Source organism: Numenius arquata, chromosome 7 (assembly GCF_964106895.1).
Source record: "Numenius arquata chromosome 7, bNumArq3.hap1.1, whole genome shotgun sequence".
Taxonomy (NCBI): Eukaryota; Metazoa; Chordata; class Aves; order Charadriiformes; family Scolopacidae; genus Numenius; species Numenius arquata.
In genome coordinates, this window is record NC_133582.1 from 13,370,730 (window position 1) to 13,391,836 (window position 21,107).

The 21,107-nt window shown below is 42.2% G+C and overlaps 1 protein-coding gene across 1 annotated transcript in view; it reads left to right on the top strand.

Annotated features, from left to right (window-relative positions):
• Positions 1-2,991: 2,991 nt before the first annotated feature.
• Positions 2,992-21,107, top strand: part of LIN28B (lin-28 homolog B) — an 81,659-nt gene continuing 63,543 nt past the window's right edge. Inside the window, exons 1-2 of the mRNA XM_074150813.1 lie at positions 2,992-3,025; positions 9,642-9,829. Of these exons, the coding sequence (XP_074006914.1) occupies positions 2,992-3,025; positions 9,642-9,829 (222 nt within the window). The remainder of the gene's footprint in view (positions 3,026-9,641; positions 9,830-21,107) is intronic.

Here is a 21,107-nt window from a genome sequence, read left to right on the forward strand (position 1 = left end):
TGATTAGAAAATGTGTTTTCTAAGTTAATATATCTGAACAATGTGTGTATGTGTATATATATGTTAAAAAGCCGATGTTTTATGCTCTTTCTATGCTTGGGTTCTGTATAGGGAGTTTTTAAATTTTGTATATACTTTCCAGCATTCACCCATTTAAGTCTTCGCTCCTGATGAGTTAACTAAAAGAGCTCTTTTAAAATTGAAATGTTTTCCTTTATTCCTTTGCATCACTATCATACTTCTTTTGTTATAAAATAAAGCATTGGTGGGTTTTGTTCTCTAGTTCTTCTGCACTCTGGTTGTACTTATAATATTCAGCATTCTTTCAAAAAAATACTGCTGGCTTTATTCCATGGAAGAAGTCAGTCCCCTGGCTGCTACTGACTATGAAAGAAACAGGTTTAACATCTGAATTTTTGTTTTTAACTTATTTTTGAAGAAAAGTGTATAACTTATTTAATGGGCTAACTACATATGTCTGCTTTACTTTCATCCAAGCAAATTAAGTTTCTGAATCTTTTGCCAGCAAACTTGCTTAAGCTATTGAATTCAAAACAATGCTTATCGAAGGGATTTTTTTCTTTTTAAATGGGTATAAACTTACTGTTATTTTCTACTGACTGATAAGTTGTCAAAAAAGCCCCAAAAGTATATAAGCTGTTAAGTAAGTTAAATTACAGAATGTGCTACCTGTAAGGAAAGGTGGATTACCTTTGTTGGATGTCTGTCAGTGTGTCTTTAGCCGATACTACTCTTTTCATTGTATTTCCTATCCTGCAATAATTCCATATAGTGTTCTGTTACATTAATTTTTCTGTGCCTACTGTTACAGTACCCTTCCACATGCTGTGAATGCATAGTTAAAACAAGGATTGCTTTCAAAGCAAGTAACTTTTTCTCTAAAAAGATCTTGCTGCCTAGTGCATAATTCCTGAACAGATGTATTTTGTTATTTGCAGTTACAGAATTCATGTAAATGCCAAGATAGTTACAAAACTAAAATGCCATGGTTTTTTTCTGGTTTTGTACTGCATAAGGAGGCATAGGAGAGTTTACCATGGGCTGTTTTAGAGCCCAATTTTGCTTCCATTTAAGTCAGGGACTGATTTCTTAACGGCTTTCAGTAGGATGCAGTAAAATACACACTGGAATGGGAATGCCCAGGCTTTTCTACAGTAATGTCCCTTGTGCCAAGTTTTGTGTGTTGTGCTGGGAAGCTACTTATAATTACTACTTTATTAAAAAATTACATCTCCTTTTTTATCCTTAATGATCTGATATGTTTATATGACACTAAAATATGTGATGCGTACAAATTTGTTTTGAAGTGGCGATACTGGAAACAAGAATAACTTGAGCTTGTGCTGTTTTCTGTTAGTTTTTAAGAACTGTACTATTCCCGTTTGAGTCCCAGCACCGCTCCCCAAAAATATTTATTTTTAATCCCTTAATAAACTGAGCAGACTACGTGCCAAAGCCAAGAACGGATCCTTTACTCTATGCTTGCATATTTCATTATGTTGCATAAATAATGCAAGTAAATCTGAAAGACACAAAAGCCACATAGCCACAGGTTGGCAGAACAAAGAAGCAGACACAAGAGATTGGGCTTCAGTGCTGGAAGGTGTAAAAGCAGAGTTAGGTTTAATACAAGGCAAAAGTCCACACAATTCCAGTGGAAAATTTAGTGACTACAAAAGAAGAGGAACTGAATCAGCTTGCCAGTGTTGTTGCACTGAAAAGAAAGATTGTACCATCCCCTTTTCTGATTCCTGGTGTTGGAAAGGACTCAGGATAAGTGACTGTAGGAGAAAAGAAGTTAGAGAAAATTGATTCTCATTTGTCTTTGGTCATTCTTATGTTTTTTTCACTCCTAGTGGAATATCCCATATTTTACTAAGAGAGGAAGATAACTTGTCAGGATGTGCTCTAAAATTGGAAAAAGACAAATCCTAGATTTCTCTAAAAGTTAAGAGAATTTTGCTTATAACTAAACAGGAGGATAATGAAATTCCTTGTTTGTTTTGGATGGGTTTTAGTTAAAGTAGACTACTCAAGAGACAGTAGAGGGTGATGAGGACAGGCTTGTAGCAGGTGAGTTTGTGCATGCTCCTGTCTATTCATCTTTCATTTATTAAACAAACTGGACAGCCTAAGTAACAAGCTTACTCCAAAACCGAGGTCTTTTCCTTCATGCTTCCTGCCATCTGTGGTACTCATTTTCTGCATGATGTTTTTATTTGCATTATACAAAATTAGCCAGGCTTTGGTCAACTAGATCAAAAGTACACCTTTCATGTAGTTTCAATCAAGTCACACATCTCTGTTTTTTTGACTCACTGGTTTTGTTCAGATTGAGACCTAGACTTTAATATTATTGCATGTGATGCTCTGCAATTTTATAACTGACAAAATTGACAGCACTTTTCTAGTGATACTCATAAATTGGCATCAAGTTACATTTTTGACCATGAAAGAAGCCTGAAGAATCATTTTTGTTGTTTTTTTAAATCATATACAAGGCATAAGTGATTGCTTAAGTTGTACAATTTAAGCATAGTAAAGACAACTCACTAGTTCTTAGGTTACCTATAGCAATTAAATATTGATAAAGGAAACAAACACCTTCCAATATCCTGCAAATCTGTGTCTTCTCCCTCTGTTGTCATCAAGTGCGTAGCTTTCGTAAGAGACCAATGAAAGGGGCAATGCCTTTACGGGTACTTGGGAAATAAAATAAAATAAAAAAAAGAAATAAAAAAGCAGCTGATTTTTATCTTATGCCTTGGTTATCTCATAGTGGTTCGGATGAGCTAGGTAAGTCTCAAACAGTTAATAAGTTTACAGGTCACTTCACAGAGTCAATGCCCTGGCATTTTATGGCCTTCTAATGAGCCGTTAAACTGGAGAAGAGGTAATTAAATATGGTACTCTGGTACAATGTACACAGTACTGACTCCAGCTCTCTGATTTTAGGTTCCTCAGAAGACGATGAGGTCAATCAAGAAGGTCTCCTCAGGCTCAGGTCAGTCTTCTCTGTAGCGTCTTTACATGGCTGACTTTGTATCTCTAAAGCTGAGGTGCTGCAGCACTTGTGTCCCACCGACTCAGGTGAACTTAATTCTTTGGGGGAGGGAATCATTACTTTCGTGCACAAGCCTCAGAGTTCTTGCTTGATGTAGTTTGAATGTTCTGCTTCTGCAAGACAAATAAACAATTACATAAGGAAAGTTTATTTGCAGTAACCCACCACCAGATGCCCGTTGTAAACTGTAGGAGCCCGCACGCCCTTAGGAACGCTTCCGCACTACCCCCCGCCCGCGGCCGCCCGCGGTTGTAATTCCTCCAGCTATTTGTACGTCAAGTCCCAGCGCCAGCTGGCCCTGATCGCCACGCAGCCCCCTCTGATCGCCACGCCGCTTCCCTCCGGCCGCAGCCCAACCGGGAGAGCTGCCCGCCCGTCCCTGCCTCCCCCGACGGCGGGCGCGGCCCTTCCCGGGCGCCGGCGCATGCGCGGGGCGGCGGGCAGGGGGCGCGGAGCTTCCGCGGCAGGCGCACGTCCCAGAGACACTTGTAAAACAGCCGTGCCCCCGGTGCCCCGCAACGGGGAGCGCTCGGTGCGGCGGCAGATAGCCCTGGGCTGGCGCTGGCAGGTTTTACCGGTGTGCCCGGGCGGGAGGAGGCTGCCGTGCGGCGGGCGAGAGCCCCCTGGGCGGTTGCCCGGCGGGGAGGATGCGCGCCCCGCACCGAGCCCGGGTGCGATTGTCCCGGGTGAGGGGACGGGCTGGAGCGGGGCGCAGAGCTGCCCGCTCACCGCCCTGCGCCCGCACCCTGGGAGGGGAAGCGGTGAAACCGGACCGCTCTCCGCCGGCGCGGTTACTTCGGGCGGGCAGCCGGTCGTTCCGCAAGGGCCGTTCTTCCCTGAGGCGGGGGGGGGGGGGGGGTTGGTTGAGCCCTGTCAGACGGTTTCCCACGACGGCTGGCTGCAGCCCCCTTAAATCCGCCGGGGAAGCGGTCGCTCTCGGTTGCGAATCCGCCGCTGAGAGACAGTTAATGCACGTGAGAACCACATCCTGCGGCAGAGCGCTCCGGGTGGGTGCCCCCCGCGTCCTCCTGCCCTCCGACCACACGCGGGATCCCGGCAGTGTTTTATAAACCCGCCGGCAGAGATCCGCGGGAGGCAGGGTGGACCGCGCAGCCCCGACACCCGCCGCTTTTCATTTCGACAGGAAAATATCAGTAAAGCGTTTGAAACCGCGCTGCGGCCGTCAATTAAAATAGCGGCGAACGGCGGGGAGATCCTTCGGGGAGGGCCGCCCCGTCTCAGTACCGAAGGCAGAGCCGGGGCTGCGGGGAGCGGCGGCGGTTGGCGCCGACCTCAGGTGTAACGGCTGAGGGGCGGCGGGACCGTGTCCTCCTCCCCGTTCCCCCTTTCCCCACGGCGAACCGTCCGCCGCCGAAAAGAAAGTCCGCCGGGGCCCCGGTGGCAACCCCCGCCCTCGACCCTGGCGCATCACGGCGGCGGAAAGGGAAGGCGGTTTTGGCGCCCAAACCGTAGGTGAGGAGGGTTTTGGCGGGAAGAGCTCGGGCACGGGCAGAGACCCTTGGCCCGGGGGGTCTCTGCCCTGAGGAAGCGGACGGAAAATTCCCCCCCCCGCCCCGCGTTAGTAAAGAGTCGCTTTCGATTGAAAACACGTAAAAACCACGACGGGCGTCTTATTCGGTCAAACATCGGCGGGAACGGCGCTGTCGCGCGTGGGGCGGCCGCGGCGCGAAGCAACCGACCCCGATAAGTGAAGAAGGAGGGGGGGGGGGGGGGGGGGGCGGAGGGGCTCTCCGGCGCCGTTCCTGGTTTTCCTGTCCGGCCGCTCGTCGGCGAGAAATGTTGGCTGCGCTTTGAAATGGGAAGTCGTGGCAGCACCCCGAGCTCTGCTTTCAAGTGTAAAACACGCGTTTTGTTTCAAATGCACGCGGGGCGGGCGTTTGTTTGACCTTTTTTTTTTTTTCCTGTTTTGTTTTTTGGAGGAGGGTGTTGGGGTTTTTTTTATATTTTTTTTTTTCGGGGAATAGAAGAAAACAAAGTTAGGAGTTTAAAAGTTTTAGGAAGGTGACGAATTGGAAAAGCCACGCCGCTGGTTTTGGTTACATAGTTTCAAGTGAGCTCTTACTCTGCATTTGGAAAGACAATGATTCCAGCTTCCTATAATTGTCTTTACCAAAATTAGCATCTATTTAGCGAAATATAAGGACAGAAATATCTTTCTTTAATATATGAACTATTACTATTAAACTAACTTTTCCACTATATATTTTTTTTTCCTGTAAAGCTTTTTCCACCTTTATCCTCTTGGCTGTCCCCCCCTCCCCCCGATTCTTTGCGACTGAATTTTGGAGGGGTGTTGGTGGGTTGGGTTCCCCCCTCCCTTCTTTTTTTTTTTTTTATTTTTTTCTTTTTTTTCTTTTTCCGGAGAGTTCCCAGCTGGCAGCAGCTCTCTACCTTCCACAAAACTTGAAAGGCTGATGTCCCTTGCAGGAAATGAATGAGTCGATAACATCTGACACCAGTGACCAGTCCAGTGACCCCAACCTTAATTCCACTAATACTGGAGGCCTGAAAATCTCAGTAAAGACCCTTTGCAAATCTCCCCCCTCCCGCCCCCATTTTACAAAATCTGCATTTATTTTGCAATATATTAAATACTTTGCAACAAATGTATTGATATATGTTCATTTATTTACGTGGTTTTGTAGTCTTTCAGTTATTCATCGAAGAACATACTACACTGAACTTCCTTTTAACTGAAATTTGCTAACGAGACTTTCTTTTTTTTTTCCATTTAATGAACTCAATCAACTCATTTGTGTCTGTTTAACCAATACTCTAGCCTCTAAGGAATTTTCATACCAAATGTCGGTAGAATAAATCAATCTGAAAAAAATAAAGACCTTTAAAACGGTATTAAACAGAATACCTTCTGTCTCCTCGAAGGGAGGGACAGGGAGAGCTTGTGTTTTATAAATGTGCCATTCTGTTTGAAGAAATGTAGCCTTGGCCACTTCAAGTAAGTGGTGCAAGTGGGTTTTTTTCTTCCGGTAGCCTTAATTTCTTGTTCATAGCTGAGGTTTCACGTGTGTTAAAATCTCATACGTTTGTTATATATTAGATATCGCCCGGGTCATAAGATCCAAGCATATAAAATTACTGGCGATTTAATATTGTAAAATAATCGCTGTTGTAAAGGGGGGGGAGTTGGTTACGAGCAAAAAGAAGTGGTGTGTTGCACGAATGCGTAGGGCAGGTCAGTGTAGGAAGTCGACCTCCACTGTTGAAATAACCTATAGGAAATTTACGGTTGAAGACTGCAAAGGAATTTCAGGATTTAAAGCTTCTGCTCCACTTGCCAGGCTGCTTGTATTTGTACACTTTTGCCCACCCTCGCTTCTTTCTCGCAAACGGTCAAACTGAGCACCTTGGTATTTCACACAGGAGGAGAAAAAAAAAAAAAAAAAAAAAAAAAGAAAGAAAAAAAAAGGCGCTAGCAGGGGAATTTACGCTTTCCTGAAAGGCAACAAAAGGAGTAAACAGGCCCATCGGGGCAAAGGCGTCCCCCGTAATTGGGCAGACTGATCGACGCCACTTCCAAAACAACAGCAAGTGCTTTGCAAATTCATAAACCCCTTGGATTGGGGTTCTGCACGGATCGCTGTTGCTTTGGCTTTTGTTTGTGTGTGTCCTTGGGATAAGAGAGGATGCCGGGGGCGGGGGGAGGAAGGGGCTTTAATAAGAAAGTAATTGAGCTCAGGTTTTAACAAGGTATAGGCAACGTTTAAAGGTTCCACAACACTGGATGTAAAGCGAGGTGATCGTGAGGCGGGGGTGGTGAGAACAGAAAAGGCAAAAATCTTGATGTTTTCTGATGTTTGATCTGTACCTTTACACTGAAGGAGATAGGACGAATGGAAAATAAAACGGAACCTCAGTAATGGGGGGTGGGAGGTGTTAGGTGGCTAAAAACTGTTTTTAAAATAATCGGCCGTAAGCGCAGCAACAGCGGGGGCTTGCGGGCGCGTCGGCAGCCGCGTACCTGCGGGAGCCGGAGGGGAGTGCCTTTGTACCGAGCCCGTTACACACAACACGTTTCTCTTCCGAGTTGGATCCCCCCTCCCGCTGGCACTGAAGCCTTAAAACAGCACTCCCCGGTCAGCGTTATTCCTCCCCTCTTTGTCTTCTTCCTCCGGCTTTTTTTTTTTTTTTTTTTCCGCCTTCCTCCTCTCCAGCAAATCCTTTTCTCTGTCAGCCCTCCTCCTCCTCCCCCCTCCTCCCTCCCTCCCTCTCTTTCCCTCTCTCCCCCACGCTCCTGGGGAACAATCGCTGCTGACTGAGGTTCACTCCAATGTTAGGCTTGAAAACTGGGCTCTTATTTAGGAAGTCATTAATCACATCCCCTCCCCCGGAAAGAGATGGCGGAGAAACCTGTGAAGTACAATTCTTCGCCCCATCCCCCTCCATAAATGTTTTGAAACGCTAAACCTCCGCACATTTCTGGGCCGTATTAAGGTGATACCGCGTTTCCGGCGCGCTTTTCATTTGAATGCGAAATTAGTAACGTGCAGCAAAGGCGTGAAGTGGCGGCGGCCGCCCGGGAGCCGCGGCACACGCACACACACACACACACACACACACACACACGTGGGTAGGGAGAGGCAGATTACACACACACACACACACACACACACACACACACACACACACACACACACACACACACACACACACACACACACACACCCCTCCTGCCCGGGACGCGGGCTGTGCCGGGCACCGACACGGGGAGCGGAGCCGGGGTCTGGCGTGGGCAGCGCCGCGGGGGCTCCGGGAGAGGACGGTGCCGGGAGGCAGCGGCGCTGCGGGTGGGGGGTGGGGGGGGGGCTTTGGGGCGGCTTCTCTTCAGGTGGAAAGGGCGATCCGGGTACACGCACGGCCGTGTTTTGCGCAGACGGTAACGTGCTGATGCAGATGCCTCCCGACATACCTACTGCATGTCTGTACACACGCGTGTCTCTCATGTGTGAGCATCTCGCCTTCGCGTGTGTGTGCGCGTACCCCACCTACAGCGTGCACACGCACCCCAATAACCTCCTCCGCGATGTATTTGTTGTTCTCTGGGCTGTATCTAGAAAGGCGGGGATCTTCCTACGTATTTGTGCATGCACGAGAGCGCAGAAACCCCAGAATAATACGTCATCTCGATTTCCCGTAAAGACGCGTGCAGATTAGCTGTCGAGAAAAAAAAAAAAAAAAAAAAAAAAAGACGTGTTGGAAATTTCTTGTCCATTCATAAATTATTTTGGTGTGTCAGCCTAGTTGAAATGGCGATTGGCTGCTCCTGCCTCCTGCCAACCCCTTAAGGATCCGATGTGAAATTAGTAGCAAGAAAGCATGTAATTGACCAAGTCACGTGTGCGCAGGGGGCCAGAAACGGAGCGAGAGAGAAGGGGAAAAATCAAAAGAGGGAAAGCACATTAGACCATGCGAGCTAAATTTGCGATCGTTCAAAATCAGGATGTTAGATTAATGCAGAAGACCACTTCGATCCACAGGGAAAGTTTTCATCTCACGAGTTTGGAGCAGAGGGCCCGTGGGGCAACATGGCCGAAGGTTAATTTTCTTTTTCTATTGTTTTACTATGATTTTCGCTCGCTCGCTTGCTCTCTCCCTCTCTCTCCCCCCCCCTCCCCTTTCTCTCCCCCCACCCCCCTTTTAACCCAACTATGCATTACCCTTTTTTAGCAGCTCGCGCAAGGGGGCTTTCTCCAAACCCATTGTTACCCAGCTCAGAAACTGTTCCGTACCGCCCACACCGATTCACAACTTGAAAAGCTTTCAGGGGGCTATTGTTTGAATTGTTCCTGTTTGATTAAGCACAGTTGCAGTGGTGGGATGAGAAAACGGCCGTACACCTGTCCCAACTTTAATCGAAAGTTTATTCCAAGAAGGGATGGATACGCGTTGGAAAATAGTGGTTTCGGCGCTGCATGTGCAATAACCAGTTGTGCAATCTACCCAATTTCGCTTATTCTCTCTCCTCCACCCCTCCTCGGCCGACCTCCCCCCTCGCCCCCCGGTCCTGCGCCTTGCGAGGAGAGACTAATTGGGCTGAGAATTTCTGTTGAGAAATGGGATCGGTGTTAAAGCAGCAATATTCAAGTAAAGTATCGCGTTCCGTGCTGTAATGTGGCTGAAAGATGGAGTTAAATGGAAAAATACACGTATGTACAGAAACGTGGGCTGCCCTGGGCAAAGAGAGAGGGAGAGCCTCCGTACGCAGTGCTTCCTCTCTGTAACCTCCGGTGATTTTATTTTTTTACGTATTTTGGGGAGAAGGTCGTTTATTTTAGAATTTAGGAAAAAAATCAGCTTGTTCGCCGTTTGCTTTTTTGATTTTGTTTTGTTCGCCTTTCTTCCCCCCCCCCCCCCCGTTTCTTCTGTAGTAACTCCTTTATACAGTGGCAAAAGGATGTTACCAGAATTTAACTCTTTGCTTTGCATCTTGTCCCCCCCTTCCTTCTTTTTCTCCCCCCTTCTCCCCCACACTCCCCCCCCACCCCCCCCACCCCTCCCGCCTTTCCCTCTTCCTCAGCAGGGGCGAGTAAAGGTGGAGACGAGCCCGGGAAGTTGCCGGAGCAGGAAGAAGAGGAGGAATCCCAGGTTTTGCACGGAACCGGCCATTGCAAATGGTTCAATGTGAGAATGGGATTCGGGTTCATCTCCATGAGCAACCGAGAGGGAAGCCCCTTGGAGTCTCCGGTTGATGTCTTTGTACACCAAGTAAGACTCATTTTTGTCTTCCATCTCAGCCTGCCGCATTTGGTTGAGCGCTAGTGGGACTCTGGTTTCATGTGAAGAGAAATAACCTATTTTTCCTAGGTATTTAGGTACATCTGTAACTAAAAAGTTGCCTTAGGTAGTGTTTTTGTTGGCAGAGTACGCTTTCGGTAAATAAGGTCGTTAGATTGTGCTTAGTTTCTGTGGCCGGATAATGTTGTTTCTTCATATCTGGCTCCTTGGTTAGAAACTTCTCCTGTGCTTTTTATTTATTTTCAAATGCCGCACTTTTTCTTTTTAACAAGGATTATCACTTGGCACCAGACTGATCAGGAGCAGATATGCCTTTCCTTGGAAACTGATTAAAATTAAGCTTGCAAAAGAATAAATAAACGTCGGGTTTCATACAGATAACATTCGAATACAATTTTTAAACGCTTTTCTTGTAAACCTCGAATTGCGTTTTAAGAGCTCATCTGAGATTAGTTAGTGAAATTAAGACATAATTATAGCGTTATTTTTCAGTAATTCAGACCTGCGAGCGTCCCTGTGGTGATACACTGAAGCGTGCGTGTGGTTTGGTTGGTTGATTTTTAAATATTCCTTATTAAAAAAAAAAAAAGAGTGATTAAGGGATGGGACCAAAAGCAGGGTCTCTGTGAGGCTGTTCGGGAGAGAAGGCGCCTGTGGCCCTTGTTTTTATTTTTAAGCACAGCAGCGGGAACGGCGTTCGTGCTGGGACCGTGGAAGCTGGTGTGAATGCCTTCCTGCAAAGGAGTTTCAGATGCAAGATACGTACAAAATGAGAAAGTTAAGGGAGCTTTTCCCAAGGTCTGTAGCGTGGTTTGTGAAGAAGGAGCTTGTGTAGACCTTCCCTGGCCCTTCTGCTAGTCAGTCTCCAGTTGCAACAACGCTATTTTGAATTGCACCCGTCTTCTCTGTGATCAGGGATCAGAAGAGCGGTATCAGGTAAAGAGACCATTTTGGGTTTGGCAAGGGCCATGTTAGGAAGGCAAAAAGGCATCTTGACTTTTTACGTGGTTGTCCATTTTCTATGACGTTTGCAATGACGGGGCAGGGGGGTGTTCCGTGATTATATAGTGATTCCCTTTTAATGTTCCATTTGGTGGCCCGGCCATATTTTGTGGTAACTTTCATCAGGCTTTTTTAAAGAATGCATTTTTCATTAGGTTAATAAAAAGGTGACTGAACTTGAGAGTGCTGCTACTGTGGCGCGTTGCCTTGCTCCTTGCGGTGCTGGAGTGGATTTCTGATCTTGCTGGCTTACGTGTACCCTGTGCCTAAGGGCCTGGGCATCAATATTAGCTGTTTGCGTCTGGAGTTATGTACAAGGTGTAGAATCCAATAGTGAACTTACGAAATTCTTACACTTCCTGCTTTGTACTGGCATATGAGGTGCCCCCCTCTTTGCTGCTGCTGCTGCTTTTTCTTTTTAGAACTGAATGAATGAAATACTTATCAAATAAGGAGCATTCTTCCTCCAGGTTTTTTTTTTTTTCCTTTCTTCCCTTATTTGTACCTTTTAAAGTCATGAAATTGCTCTTCACACTTCTGTAAATTTACTTTATAGATAAAAACCCTTTTTCTTCATCTAATTTTGTGTTAATACATGTCATTCTTTTTGCTTCTCAAATAATAGAAGACAAACATTTGAAGCGTAGCAGTGGTGGTGATAAAAAACCCCCCACATTTTGAAACAGAGATATTCTTACAGCTGTGGAAAGAGAGTAGTGTTGAACTGCATGATAACGTGATACATTTAAGTAATACTAGACAAGGTGTGCTGTTCCATAATGAAAAGTAGACAGAAAATACTAACAAAGTATGTGGTAAATTTGGAAGTCACTATTCAGTTGTGTCCCCCCAAAGGAGGGGACAAGAAGAAAGTGTTAGACGTGGTTTTTTACACTTCAATAATCTACAATTTATCAATATCCTTAGATTTCTAAGACACATCACAGTGAAAAATAGCATGTTTCATTGCATATAAACTGTGTGCCTCAGTCACTCTGAGTATTACCTAGGGAGATACTGAATGAATTTATTAGTATCCTGCAATGGATTGCTCTTACAACAACAACAACAAAATGTTTCTCACCTTTTTCTTTCTGATGAAATCTGGGATATACGTAAACTTTATTGTGACACGAATCTTCTTTCCATCAGTGAAAAGTAGAATTTTTCTGTTTAATGTAATGGGGAGAAGCAGTAACTACTTCGTTTCAGAGTATGTTTTGGATAATTTATATTGCTCTATAGAATGCTTTGTGTTAGCTGACTGGCTGACCAGTGGTAACGGTAGCAGCCAGAGCATAAAAATGTCTTTAAATCAGTAATGTTTTTAACAGTGCTGCTTGTACAACAGAGTCTGCCATCTGAACAGCAATTGGACACTATTCCTACTAGTTTCATTAATATGAAAAATTTAGTCATATGAAAAGGTCTTTTCCAGGCAAAGATGTGAGTTTATTAATCTCTTGAAACAAAATATTCCTGTTCAAAACTGCTTTGAAAACACTTCATCATTTATTTAAATGTGTGCACATAATGTTGTGTGCATTCACTTGTTCTGCAATGTTTGTAGCTACTAGTATCATTTTATAGAATCAAACGGTCTAAGCAGAGGAAAGAAGCTTCTATCTTACTTTGTTCAAGTCCTGTCAAAGCTAGCTTGAACCCTGCAACAATATTTTTACTTCCTTATTTTACCTTTTCTTGGTGAGGTTATGCCCAGTTTATGAGATCTTGCTGTGAGCAAAAACTTACTGGATGTCAAGTCAAAATTCCTGTAATAGTTTAAGCTCATTATACCTAGACTTTTGAGCTTGTAATAAATAATTTTGCTTTCTTCTTGGGAGTTCCCCCTTGGTTGTTGCAGATTATAGTCATGTTTTTCTAAAGTCAGTGCTTCGCTAGTTGTATACATTGATGTATTTTTAGTGGATGATGTTTTTCTTTGGACTTTTCTTCCCCTTCTCCCCAATGAGAGTTCTATTTGTGAAACAGCTGCAGTATTGAGTTTTTACCTTTTAAGTCCTTCCTTCAGCACTAGCCATTTTGATTGATCTTCTCTGAACTACCTTCAAGTTGTTGTTACCCTTCTGGTAATGAGAAGATGCTAGAGCTAGATGCATTATTGAAGGCAGAAACACATCAGCCATTATAGATGTGCATCTCTGTGTGGGTACAAGGTAAATAGTGTACATGTACAAACATCTACACTCTTGTCCTTTTTTGGCTTTATTCTGATACAACTTATATCTTTAAGTCATGTGTTTGAGTAATTCAAGTGTCACATAAAAATTACAAGTCCTAAAAACTACTTAATTTTTCAAAGACAAGCCATGCCTAGTACAGCAATGTGCCTACTCCACTGTGTTTCTTTTACAAAAAAATGAAGAGTGGCAATATTAGTCCTGTGTAACTCTGTTAAATCCAAGGAAGGTGCACCTTACTGAATTTGGCTCAGTGTTGTCATTTGGACTTTTAATAGGTAGCATGGAATGAATAATATGGCTTGCTTCTCTTTTATGATGTGAATTCTGCACATAGTTACGTGTGAGTAGCTCTTGTTAAATTTTAGAAAAACATCTATTTGTCAAGGGGTAAAACAGAGTGGAGAGGCGAAGGGAGTGAAATCTTTTGTGGTGCCCATGAAAAAAGGTTTTCATTGCTAAGAACTAAGAGCTCAAGCTTCTGTAAAATCAGAGAAATGGATGATTGTTAAAATTTTTTTTGCGTGTTCAAAATTGTGCACACAACTTTGATATCTACAGCTTTTTTGGATGCTGGCAAGTAAGGCAAAAATACTGTGGCTTTTCTTTTTTACTTGCATACATTTTGTATGGACTGTGGTAGAAACATGTTTATTTTCCTTTGCTTAGCACAAAGCCCAGATGTTAAAGATGATAATGAAGAGTAGGGTGCTGGATGTAAACAGATGCAACTAAATGCATGTTTGTGAATATCAAGGGTTATAATTTTATGTCTGTTTCTGAGTAATGTGGTCTTTCAGGATGAGATGGGTTGTTCAGTTTAGATGTTTGTTGGGACCTGGCTCTGTAGTCCAAAATTCGTACTGTGTTAAGGGGTTGATACAGGATTTCTGAACTAGGACCTTAAACATGATCCTTCTTTGGGATCCTCTTTTATGAGATGGGGAGAGGAAGGAAGGGAGGAGCAGCATGCAGGAGTTGGTGTATTTTGTTTTCTCATTAAATGAACATGGTTGGTTTGAAATTTTTCACTTTCATCTGAACTTTCTTACTGTTGCTGAAAGTTACTCTTATTACAAGGTTTGATAAAAATGGGGGAGTGCCTTTTTTCTCACATCGAGTCCTGCGCTGTACTATCATTTGTATATTATAAATTTTTAATTTTTTATAATTTTTGTTGCACGTACCTATAATGAAGGAGGGAAAATCACTGAGACTATTCAGTTATGATTGTAAACAGAAGAATAAATGGAAAATCAGACATGTAAGCAGCATCTGAAAAGTCTTTTCCCTTAATTTGACTGACCATCCTTTTTGATGATGAATCAGGTGCCTATTTAAATTCCTAGTATTTTAGCCACCGTTGAACTACTTTTTCTACGATAACATTGGGCATGGTGTGATACACCAAATGCCTACTTTCTTACATTGTGACACATGATCCTGTGCTTTTGCAAGGATACATTCATTCACCTAGCACATCTTTTCCATTTCTGCATTATTAAGAGCCTGTAAAAAGTTCCTTAATTGCTCAGGATAACTGGAAGTTCTGGGCAAGCGAGATCAATATTATATTGCTCCTTATTGTTAAGTATGACATAGCAATGCCCGTTTGAAGTACAGAAGTCTCCATGCAAGAATGTGCTGTTACAAACTTGTCATCTTTGACTTCTTCTGGGCACCAGGCAAGCCCAGTCCTAATCAAAACAAAAGTGGCCAGCAGGATTTAGAGAGGGAAGCTGAGGAAGGAAGCGAATGGGGAGTAAATGTGTGTTTGCAGTGAGCATGTGTATCAGAGATCCGGCAGAGATCAGACCTTTGCTAAAGATGTGGGTGTCAAAGTGTGCTCAGCAGCCTCAACACGTGTAGAACCTGTAATGGGTAACAGCTGGAGACCCAAAGCGAAGCTTTGGCACTCATCAGTTGTGTTGGAGCATACAGAGAAAATTGACTTTAATTTATGGGGACCATGGGTTTGTGGTGCGGAATAGTACAGCCTGGGTTTTTTGTTCGTGTTTTTTTGTTTGTTTTTTTAAATGTATTTTGGCTACTAATGAGACCCAGTCCTACATTTCAAGTCCTACCTATAGGTGCATAGACAAATGGCAAAATATTGAGCTTGATGGTTTGAGATGGTTGTCTGAAGAAATTTGTAATTTGATATTTGTTATGGGGCCACCATCTGTGGAAATATATCCCAGATTTCATCTATTTACATCTAAATCCAATGTTATAGTGCATTTTTATTGATAGATGTATGTAGCATTTAAATGAATGGCAAGTCCCATTAAACCTAAATGGTGTTGAATCAGATCAGATTTTGCTGAAGAATTTTAAACATTAAAGGTTGACAAGCAAAAATCACCATTGGCCCAAAGACAGAGGCCTGCAATGGGACTATTTTGTCGTAAGAGAGATTTCCCTCTTTATCAGAGCAGTAAGCACACCCTTTCCAGAGCAGGCTATCCTCTTTTTCTCCAAGACTGAGGAAGTTGTGCACAGGGCTTGGGATAGTGGAAGGAAGAGGATATTTTGTCTGGGGCACAAACATAAGATATCAAAGCAGATGTATGAACCAAAGCTAAAAGGAAATGAATTGTCAAATTGGGAAAAAATGTTGTTATTGTTGCTTGTCCTGGTTTACAACTACATTTCTGAGGGAGTAAGTATATCCAGACCCATCCAGAGGTTGGTTTTAGACTCTTTACAAAGTATACTCCCATGCAAACACTGTTTAAGTAATCTTCCTTATGTAACCCATCTCAGTAAAGGCCTGACATCTTTCCCCCCTAATTGCCAACTGAAGCAAAAGCAGGCCCATCAGTTTCTACAAAGGTGTATAAAAGTGATTGTAAAGGTATAATTTAAGTAACATCATAGGAACCTAGACCAGAGGGTAAAGACCATTTATGATGTTTCTTAAATGGACACAGAGAAATAAGGATGTACTGTTTACATTTTTCATTCCCTTTTGTATTTAAGGATGCTTTTTTTTCCCTTTTGTTAAATCAGCTGAAAGTTATCATGACTGATAGATACTTAGCTCTTTCTAAGGGACGGTACTTGGGACAGGTCTGGAGTAGCTTTTGCTGCTGGGTACCACTGGTGAAAGGAGCAGATCGGATCCTTCAGTTACTTTTACATCAGCAGTAAATACCTCTGTGTGGAAGGTGGGGAAGTGCCTCTGATTACTTGAGCATATCTAGTTGGAGAAATTGGCCTTTCCTCAGATTATTCTGGCCGGCCCTGACTTAAAATGGGGGGTTAACTCATTGGGAGATGGCTAGAGGAAATTCTAGATCCCCACTCCAGAGATGGCTCAGCTGTTTGCAGAGCAGCTGTGGAAACTGCTGCAAGTTTCACAGTCCACTCTATTAAGGAAAACTGGCACTGGTTTTGCTATTTTTCTTTCCTAACGTGCAAAGCTGTAACATGCAGCAGGTCAGCAGCTGCTCTGCAAGCAGCTGAGTTGGCTTTGCAGTAGCAGAGTGGTGAACAGGTGGAGGTTGGGACTCCTACAGCCACCCTTCTCGGTGGGAGTCCTACGGCTGTGATTTTACTCGTACATTTGGCAGCAGTGCTGCTGCTTAAGTAACCTTGGGGAGCTTTTATAGCACTCTCCCTGTTGGGCTAGCAGAGGTGCTTGTGAAGCTGCATGGCAAACCCCGCTGGGGAATTTTTGGTTTTCCTAATTGATTTTTATCATTTTTTTTATATGGGAGAAACCCAGTGGGTCCCCACAATAAGGGTGGGCAGTGCTGGCACATGGAATGGCGGCCAAGGATGCAAACAAGCAGCTCCCAGGGTGAGGTGAAGCTATAGAAGGAGAGAGAGCTGGAGGCTACTGTCAGAGAAATGTGAATGATGGTGCAGTTTCCTCTGGTGCAAAATAGCAGAATATTGGTGTTACCTTCAGCTGGGGATGGAGAGACAGCAAAAGTGTTAGTGACTTTTCAAGAAAAAGGGCACTTGTGAGGATCGGAATTGAGTACAAACGTCTGAGCTCTCCTTGAAGTTGGAATGTTTTGGAATCTTTTTGGGTTACACATCAGTTCAGTCTTATATGTTTCACTTTTTTCTTTTTTTTTTTTTTTTTCTTGTTTTAAGGATTACAGTTAGGCTGTGGCATTGGAATATCTTGAACTTGCAGAATATCTTGAAAACAGCACTATTTATAAAACAAAACAAAAAAAGTTAGGAAGAATTTTTGATTCATCACAATAATCTGTTTCTTACTTCTACAGAACAGAAGTGTATTTACAGGGCATGTTCATAATAATTTGGATATATCTTTTAGCAGATAGGTGAGTGAAATTCATTGATAACTCAAAAGATAGAGCTCCCGAATTATTCCATATGTATAACTTTAAAAATACATTTAATTTTCAAAGTTATTTGTCTGAGAGTATGTAGAATATCCTTGCTCTATTATCAGTGCAGGAGCCAAGAAAATCATACAGATACTTTCTATTCCAAAGTTGTAATCTAGTGGTAGAATTACATTTTTTGGAAGGAGAGAGGCTGAAAGGTTTGTTTTGCTTTTTTAGCATCATAGGTTAGTATTTTCATGTGTTAAAATCTGAGTGAATGCATGTATAATCAATATTTGGTATTATATTTTGGTATAGTAATATTGGTATTATATTGATATAGTAATATTCCATGGCTACTACAGATCTTATGATTCTGTTAGAAAACACTAATGTTATTACATTCATAAGTGTGTACTTCTCATGAACGTAGCTGATAGTGGCTTTCCTATCAAAGATAATTCCCAGAGAGGCCCTCTTCTAATTAGTCATGGTAATTTATAGGTTTACAGCATTGAAGGATTGGGTTTTTTCTAGATTGCTTTTATTATAGTGCCACTTGAGGCTACTTTAACATTTGTGTTATAACTTTGTTTGTGGTTATATAAATACATGCACCAAAATAATCCCTGGACTGAAATTGAGAGTAAAAGTGATAGCCCTTGTGTACTTCAAGTAGACTAAAATAAACACGAACTTGTATTTTTTCAAAGTACAGGTGTCTTTAAAATCTCTTAATAGTGCACGTGTGCTATAATTTTAAAAATGTTTTATTTCACTTTACAACTGTGTTTTGCAAGGTAATAATCAAAATCTTGGGTTTTTTTATGGGCTATTTGTAATAATACAATCTTGGTGGAAATACGGGGTTTTAAAAAGCCTCTGTTGACCATGTGTAGTAATTTCTGAATATTCTTGGACTCGTTATATTAGAAATAAAAGAAATATATAAAAGTTTTAATCTAGAATTTACCTCATAGACCCAAGCTGACTTCTGTAGACTTTGGGTTAGACCTCCAACTACTCCACATATTTAACAGATGTATATATTGCTGTCTTACCCTGTTTAATTACCTGGCCTAAGATACGTAGATTGCACAGTTTGAGAATTAGCCATTGTTAACACTAAAGTGGAATAAGATCAAAAAATTATTCACAAGCCTGTTTGCTACTCTCTCCCCCAGATATTAAAAGCAATAGTACATCACGTGAATGGAAATTTGAGAATTATTTCAACAGTAAACAAAACCTTCTCCTTAATGTAATAAAACCATGACATCTTTTCTTTTCCTGTGGACGTTACAGATCTCGTGGGCCAAATTCTGCTCAATCTTTTCACGTGAAATGGTCTCGCTGACCTGTGAAACTTGTTCAATAAACTGGACAGCATTAGGAGTGGATTTTAAGTCTGTCTCTGAATGTTCTTACTGGAAGTATGTAGTTCACGTCCTTTTGTTTTTGTAAGCCTGTAAGTGTGCTTTTTGTGGTCAAAAACTTGACGGCTGTGTTGTGATCTGATTTGTTCCCTGTACAGTGCCTAAAATGTAGAGTAGTAAACTAGGGCTTGGGTCAGTGCTGCTTAATTAAATGTTAACTTAAAATGATACAACTTAACGTGAAGCGTACGCGTGAACAGTTACTTCAGTTGTATATACTTTTCACAATATGCTACTTTTTTTGTACTGTGAATTTATAATTTATAAGGTCTTACCTAAATTCACCTGACCACTAACCTGCCAGGCTGCCTTGATGCAAAGCTCTTGGGCTGACAATGCTGCTTGTTTTTGTTTTTTACATCTTCCTGTGGAAAAATTGCTCAGCCCCAAATCATTCCCTAGCAGGAGGAAAGAGTGGTAGAAGAAGTATGTGAAATGCTCCCGGACCCCTCTCCACCGGTGCAGGCAGGTTCTGTTGAAGGTGAATGTAGTTCATCCTTGCACTGAAAGCATGGTGGGATCTTGAACAGTTAGTTATTGGGTAATCCAGAGACAGTTTGGGTCACCTTTGGTTTCTGACAGAGGTAATAGGATGTGGTACGTATTGGGGAAAACTTGTGAAAAACTTTGTAACTGCAGTATGGTCTATCTCTGTTCAGGAGCGGAAGGATGGGAATTCTCCTGGCACGGTCTTTCATGACCTGCCTTTTTCCCGCGCCCCTGTGATAGGCACGTAGAGATCCCACCCAGACCAAGGGAGAACACTGACTTACGGGGAGGGGGAAAGTAGCTGAACCCTCTGTCCAGAAAGGAGGGGTGGACAGTTTACAGATTTGGAGGTATGGTGTGGTCCTCAAATATTTGTAAATGCAGTTAGTCAAAACGTTTCCATTTTTCCAAAGTGCTTAATAGTTCTTCGCTGAAGTGATTGATTACATTCGCATTTGGCTGTGCCAGACCTGCTTTGTTTGTCTGCTTCATTGTTTGGTTTTGGGTTTTTTGTGTGTGTGTGTTCATTAAAGAAAGCATGTTACATTTGCAATCACTGTTTTGTAGGAATGGGTCACATTTGTTTAATGTTTTCATGTAGCGTGTTTTGCCAAAACTGGAAACGTAGTGTAGAAGTTAACCCCGTAAGGAACGTGTGGTTTCTTGCGTAGGGCTCTGCGTGGCTGTAGCGCGCACATGGATTTTAAGGAACAGGACATTCAGCAGAGCATCCTGGTCACTCTGTGTCACTCCAGTTTAGAAACTATTGCAACCTAGAAACAAAGATAAAAGTAAAATATTTTTTAAAAGTGTTTTTAATTGGCTTCAGAAATCAGCGGTAATTATTAAAGATAGACATTACTTGGAAGGTGATTGATTCTGGGTGTGAAGGAGATGCATAAACAATTACCAGAAATCAAGAGTTTTTTTATAGAGAACTTTGCACATCACCATTGACTTTAAAGAGCACAACTGTAGATGATAAGGGAGCAAGATATTTTAAAGGTACGTTGTCAAGATGAAAATCACATTCAAGATTTTCAGGCAGAAATATAGTACGGCTGAAGATAAAATCTTTGTTTAGACTAATTGGAATAGGGTTTTGTTAGCATTAATTCATGCTTTTGCAAACTCTTAATGCAGTAGTAAATACAACATCTTTCACTAAGGGGTGCTTCATTCTCCTGCACTATAGTCTCCTATCTACACTAAGAAAGTTGGCTATTACATTCTCCTCTTAGCAATGCCTTCTTTTCCTCAAGAACTAAAATAAAAAAATCCACCAAATGTTCTAAAATCTGATCTATCCGATTTGAAAATGTTTAAAACTCTTTAAATTCAAAACATTCTGGCTCAGAGGGTGCCTTTAAAATTTGATCTATGACTATGTTGTCTTCAGTAAAGACAATGACTTTTGTAAAAAATAAAAGCACATTTTCCATTTTATGTGACAGCTTTTCATTTAATGATTACATAAGTTTTGCAAGACAGCAAATACTTTTTAAAATTAATCTGCAGCCCTCTTTGAGCAACAAAATCTCTTTATGTTTAACAATGTAATTGGTGGATTCAGTTTCCCCAAAGAATTTTTATGTTAATCTTCATTAATTTATTTTCATTAGGCAATTACAATTTTTGCAAACAGCAGATTATTTTATTTCTGTAATATAGTAGTTTCTTTTTTACTGACAATTATTGATAGTTTATTGGAAAGTGATAGCCCATTCCATACTTGTGTGGGTTTATTGTTATTCTTCTTCGCACAGATAGTGCTTCTTCCTTGGATGATCATTTCTTTAACTGGTGACAA